Source organism: Triticum urartu, chromosome 2, assembly GCF_003073215.2.
Source record: "Triticum urartu cultivar G1812 chromosome 2, Tu2.1, whole genome shotgun sequence".
NCBI lineage: Eukaryota > Viridiplantae > Streptophyta > Magnoliopsida > Poales > Poaceae > Triticum > Triticum urartu.
Genome location: NC_053023.1, coordinates 750083225 through 750088726, shown reverse-complemented (window position 1 = coordinate 750088726; position 5502 = coordinate 750083225). Strand labels below are relative to the sequence as shown.

The 5502-nt window shown below is 41.5% G+C and overlaps 1 protein-coding gene across 1 annotated transcript; it reads right to left on the bottom strand.

Annotated features, from left to right (window-relative positions):
* Nucleotides 1-491: 491 nt before the first annotated feature.
* Nucleotides 492-3797, bottom strand: LOC125534640. The gene is made up of 3 exons (XM_048697809.1): nucleotides 3049-3797; nucleotides 1346-1575; nucleotides 492-1253 (listed from the first exon to the last, which is right to left on the bottom strand). Exons 1-3 carry the CDS (start codon nucleotides 3785-3787, stop codon nucleotides 573-575), a joined length of 1650 nt encoding a protein of 549 aa, XP_048553766.1. The 5' UTR covers nucleotides 3788-3797; the 3' UTR covers nucleotides 492-572.
* Between the last annotated feature and the right edge of the window lie 1705 nt (nucleotides 3798-5502).

Below are 5502 nucleotides of genomic sequence, written 5' to 3'. Positions count from 1 at the left end.
ATTCGCTCGGGAGAGATGGGCCAGTTTGGCCAGCCCATGAGAAAGGAGGGGAGGAGAAAAAATAGATGGGCTAAGCCCATGCGACTTAGACAGGAAAAAAAAACAGTGACTCAACCCAGGGAAGAGAAGGCAAGATGTTGAACAAATGGAATTTCGCCTAGAGTTTGAAACAGGAAAAACAGATTGATTTTCCTCTTGGGAAAATTTAGAGAAGGAAAGAAGCTCAAACAAATATCAAACGGGTTCACAAAAACCAAAGTAAATTCAAAGGTGCATATTTAAATATGCCAAAGAAGAGAAATAAAGCCCGACTAAAAGAAAAGAAGTAAACTCAAATTTTAATTTAGGTTCACATTAGTTCAATTTAAATCCATTAAATTATAAAATTCTGATTTAAGCTTGGTTAACAACTAAAACAAATGAAATTTTCTCGCCCTGATTTTTGGAAAAAAATTTCTTAACCATTCCAAGAATCGGGATGTTACAGATAGTTATATGATGTGATGATAGACACAAGTCAGTTTGACACCTTACATTACTACTGTATATGGCAGGGCAATCGGTGATACACCTTACATAGGACAATCAACGAGTGAGAGATACACCTTTTCCTTCACAAGCAACGACCAAGCAACTGTTACCTCCTCGGTGGCGCCACCATCACCAACTGGACAAGTAAGCGTCTTTGTTTGACACTTCTGAACAGGAAAGTGAATACTATCCTTCCGAGCAATATGGCGGCCAGACTTGCCATAAGATTCAATGCTCACTCTCAGTGTCCCATATGATTCTATGGAAATCACTTTCCTTGACAAATGAAGGTACCCATCTGATCCTCTACGCATTCCTTTACCACGGTGATCAAACAGCACAACTTGCCTACAAGTGGTGTCATTGGAACATATCGGAGCAGCAGAAGACCACGAGCAAACAACTCGGCATCCATACTTAAAAGGCCAAGGCCCTTCGTTAACACGTACACCCATGATGGTAGCTTGGAGTGATCTATCAAGCTGGTCAAGGGTTACCTCAGTTGTACAGCTCTGGTTGGAGAGCAAAAAGGTCCGTCCATCACCACCATCAGTGACGCTGGCCAAGGAAGAGAAAAAAGCATCTGTACTGCCGTAACGCTCTCTACAGCTGATCAATGTTTGGGACTGCGCTCCATCGGTTACTTGAAGTTCAACTTCAAAGTCAATATGTCCCGAAACAACAATGGCACGAGACGGACCAGTCAAGCATAAGTAAGGATCCTGCAAGGCATTATACCATCATTGTAAACACCTAATCGTAATGCACTACAAAGTCAAATGAAAATGAGCAAAAAACTGAATAGAGTACATACTTGTTCATTGAGTTCTTGGTAGTTAAACTCTGACCGAGAGAATAAAATGTTGCGGTTGTGATCCACGGTGTCTCGAGCAGCAATCACACCGTACACTCTGAGTGGCCAGTTCAAGCCTCTTAAATCCTTTATCTTGACTGAATAGATCTGCAGAGTAGTACCGGCGACAGCAGCAGGGGAATGGATGCCACCAGGTGTGTAGTGTGTAAATTGCATAGGGCTCAATATGGCTGCAGCACAAAAAACAAGCGTCAGATGTCAGAATTCTAATATGAATAAGCAAATAAAGTAAGCATTTCTGAAACTACTGCCCAGAATTCTAATATGTACAGACCCCTACATTGCTGAAACTACTGCCCAGATTTACTACCAAACACGGTTGACACGGTCACAAACCATATGCCACCTCTTCTTCATCCCCTTCAAACCCCCACGCATCATCGCCCCTGCCTCTCACGTAAGGCCCTCCCCGGCGCCCCTCACTTGCTGCCCAACCGTTGTCTACTTTGTGTGTTGCACTATGCGCAAAGAAATCAGTCAAGGTGCAGGCTTGAGTAAAGAGAGATGCAGGCTTGAGTTTACTACCATCTATTAATGTTGCATACAGTATTTCCAATCAATTCGTGATTATAAAATTCTGCTTTATCCATAAAGGGAGAGGGCTGTAAGTCTAAGATTCGAATTACTGAGGTGATTTCCACGGACAACTGGTGGCACAGAAATTCCAAGGATTGCTGGAAAAAAGAAGGTTTAAGCAGAGGGAGACACTTATAAGTGTCCGTGCTGTCCCGTTACTACACCAGCCCCAAGGTATCACAGTGTTACAATTGATAACTTTTTTTTCAGTCAATTATTCAAAAGTACACAACCCACCTGACAGTTTTATCATGGCAGGCACAAAATATCTGTAAATGCGACAAGACAGCGATCCTAAAGATCGAATGGATTCAGCATTTGCACAATTTGCATTTATCATGGCAGGCGCAAAATATCTGTAGATGCGACAAAACGGCGACCCTAAAGATCCAATGGATTCAAACATTTGCGCAATTAAAATGTGAGGACAACAGCGAGAAATAATCACAGGAAAGGAAGCATCTATTTGTGGCAACCTCTATGTGTCAAGCTGGGCACAAGCCATCTGAGTTACCTAAAGTTGGTGGGTAAACAGTTTATTTTTGTGGCTTCCCCAACAGATAATTCTCTGGATGCTGAATGACCATTTCTTCCAAGTGGACTCTACTGAGACAGTGTCCAGGTGGGCAACCAAGTGCAACAGTTACAGATTTTCCACCTGAGAGCTCTAACACTGCTACTCCTCCACTTACAGAGGATCCGTACACCGAGATAGCAAAGTGCTTCTAAGGTATAATCATATTATTTGCAAGCAATAACAGGAGGTCATATTCGTAACATGGCTTTTTTTTGGGGGGGGGGGGGGAGGAATATTGGTGACAGGGCGGCAGACACAAAGCAATACTACTAAAGGCAAGAAACATAAAGGATGTTGGACTACCAAGAGAATGAACTTGTCAAAGATAACGATGATCCATCGAGTCTATTATAAATGCAATTTTAATTTCATGTATTCTTACTGATATTTCTTTATGATAATATATAATTGAGAAATGAAGAAGCATTGTGGTACATGAAAATAAATATTACCAATACTAGCAGATACAAGGAGAAAGGCAGTTACTTACTTGTATCCATAAATCTACCGCAACGTCCGATCCTGCTGCCCCACACGTCTTCCCAGTATGTCCGGTCATAGGCGAGAAATTGTTGCTCGATGTCCATCCTTTCCTTGAGATACTCCATTGTGGATTCGTCCTTGTCCTGCTCCTCCTCTTCAACCTTCGCGACCTCATACTTTTTCTCCTCATCCTCCTCCATAACTAACTGGGACAATGTGTTGTGGTAATTATTTGGAAACTGAGAATACTTGGTGAAAAGACTCAACAAGTCGACGGAAAGATCCTCCTCTTGCACCTGCATCGTCTCCGGGTGCTGGTCCGTATTGAATTCCTTGGAGATGAGCATGTCTAATCTGGCAGCTGTACTGTGCAGCTCGCTGGCCTTGTACAAGCAGATGGACCCTGGAGAATCAGATTTGTTGAGAAAATCCAACATAGATAGCATCCGATGGCCCACGTCCTCCATGGCTTGGAGCATTGAGTTGAGGTAGTCTGCAAGGTCTTGTTCCCCATCATCCCTAGCTGCAGCGCATGGCTGTCTCCGCCATGTTTTTTGAGAATCCACTTGTTTCCAGAGAGAAAACGTGGGTGTAATGGAGACAAGCAAGTCTTTGCGCTCCCTCTCCGCCGAGATGAGCTCCTTTACCAGGATTTGGTGCTTCCCTGAAAACTCTTTGCAACTCTGCTTCTGCTTCAATAGTTGGCTCTGTTTTTTGCTGAGCTCCTTCATCTCATCCCTCTTCATGGCCGGCTCCTTGCTGAGTCCGAATTGGGGTTGGGGCTCAATTAAGACTACTCACAATAGGAGTAACATATGTGGTACCATCACACTTATCTAGACAAAGTGATGATGTGCAAGTAATTAATGAAGAAAGAGAGGCATGTGGTAACATAGCTAGTTACTAGTAGTATGAGTAACATCGAAAATGCTCTTTAGAGCTCGAGCTCCATGGAGCCCGGGTTTGACTTGGTCAAAATTCAAACTTTCACGTTTTAAAAAAATTTGAAAAAAATACACACATACTTAGCGACATAAAGCATATGTCTGTAAATTTTCAGGACAAAACACCTTAAAATGAGTGCTACACAAAAGGAACAAATCTGAGACTTTTTAATAGATGCACTATTCATCCTCAAAGTCTATGAATTTGTCTTTTTTGCACAGATCGCATTTTAGGATATCTCATCCTCAAACTTTACATACATACACATAACATCCTTGTTTACTTGTATGATTTTTTTCAGATTTTTTTGAAATTGAAAAATACGAATTTTGAAATTTTTAAAAAATCCAGCCTCCATGGAGGCCGAGCTCCAAAACGCTCTAATCGAGTAACATCACACATATCAAGACAAGATGAGTCTACAGCCTAATAAATAAAGTGTTGCATGACACCACATATTGTGGCTATAGACTAGTAATATACGCATGTTACTACTCTAAGTTACCCCCCATTATGGCTAGTCTAGGAGCAGATGAGAGTACCATTATTTTCTCCCCTTCTTGAGATTCACGTTGAATAGTTTTGTGGACTTCGGGACTACCCATCTACTATATGGGTCTTGGATAATTTATTGTAGTCATGCTAGCACTAAAATAAAGTTCTTCTTTTTGGCTTTTCCTAAAGGGGATCGACCATCAATGAGGCCTAATTATAGTAGCCACACACATTATCAATGCTGGAGAAGACTAGATCTGGTCATTTCTTTTCGTTTTCCCGTGAGAAGACTAGAAACCATCTTCTATTGAGCGTGTACAAATAACATCGTGGTGTAAATCTCATCCTCGACATCCCATTGTCAGTTTTTTTTCGGTTTTTTGCGTTCAAATCTGTTGCTCTTCAAGCTGCCGGTGGGTTACCTCTTTGATAGTCAACCACTGCATCAAGCGATACACATAATCATTTATAAGACAAATAAATGATCAACTTGTGAAACCATCTCAAATAACCAAACAAAGACAAGAGATAAAACAAAAGATACGACCACAAAAATAGGACACCGACAGCCATCTAAATCGGTTGTAGTCCGTGCTATCACCCCTCAGTTCCATCCAAAGTCCATAAGCTCTCTCATTCCGCATGGCATAGTAATGACCATGCACCGTCCATCGATGCTCGGTAGATGACCTGCATTTTTTTAATACTTATCCTGTTAAACACACAATCGTTCAGACAATACATTTACATTCAATTTAATAATCAATTGTGGCATGATCACCCTAAGGCCCTTTTCAATGCTCCACTTACACATGTGCTAAGGCTGACATGTAGGCAAAAAATCTGATGACAAGGTAAAAAGAGAAGAGAGGTTAGTGTGGTGATCCGGAAAGAACCAATGCCAGCACGTGACCTAGGCAAAATAATTCAATGAAAGAAACCCACCAATGCATGTATAGTTCAGTTGCTAAAGCATTAAATGGTAGAAGCACCTATGCATTATGGACATTAGTTGCTAAAC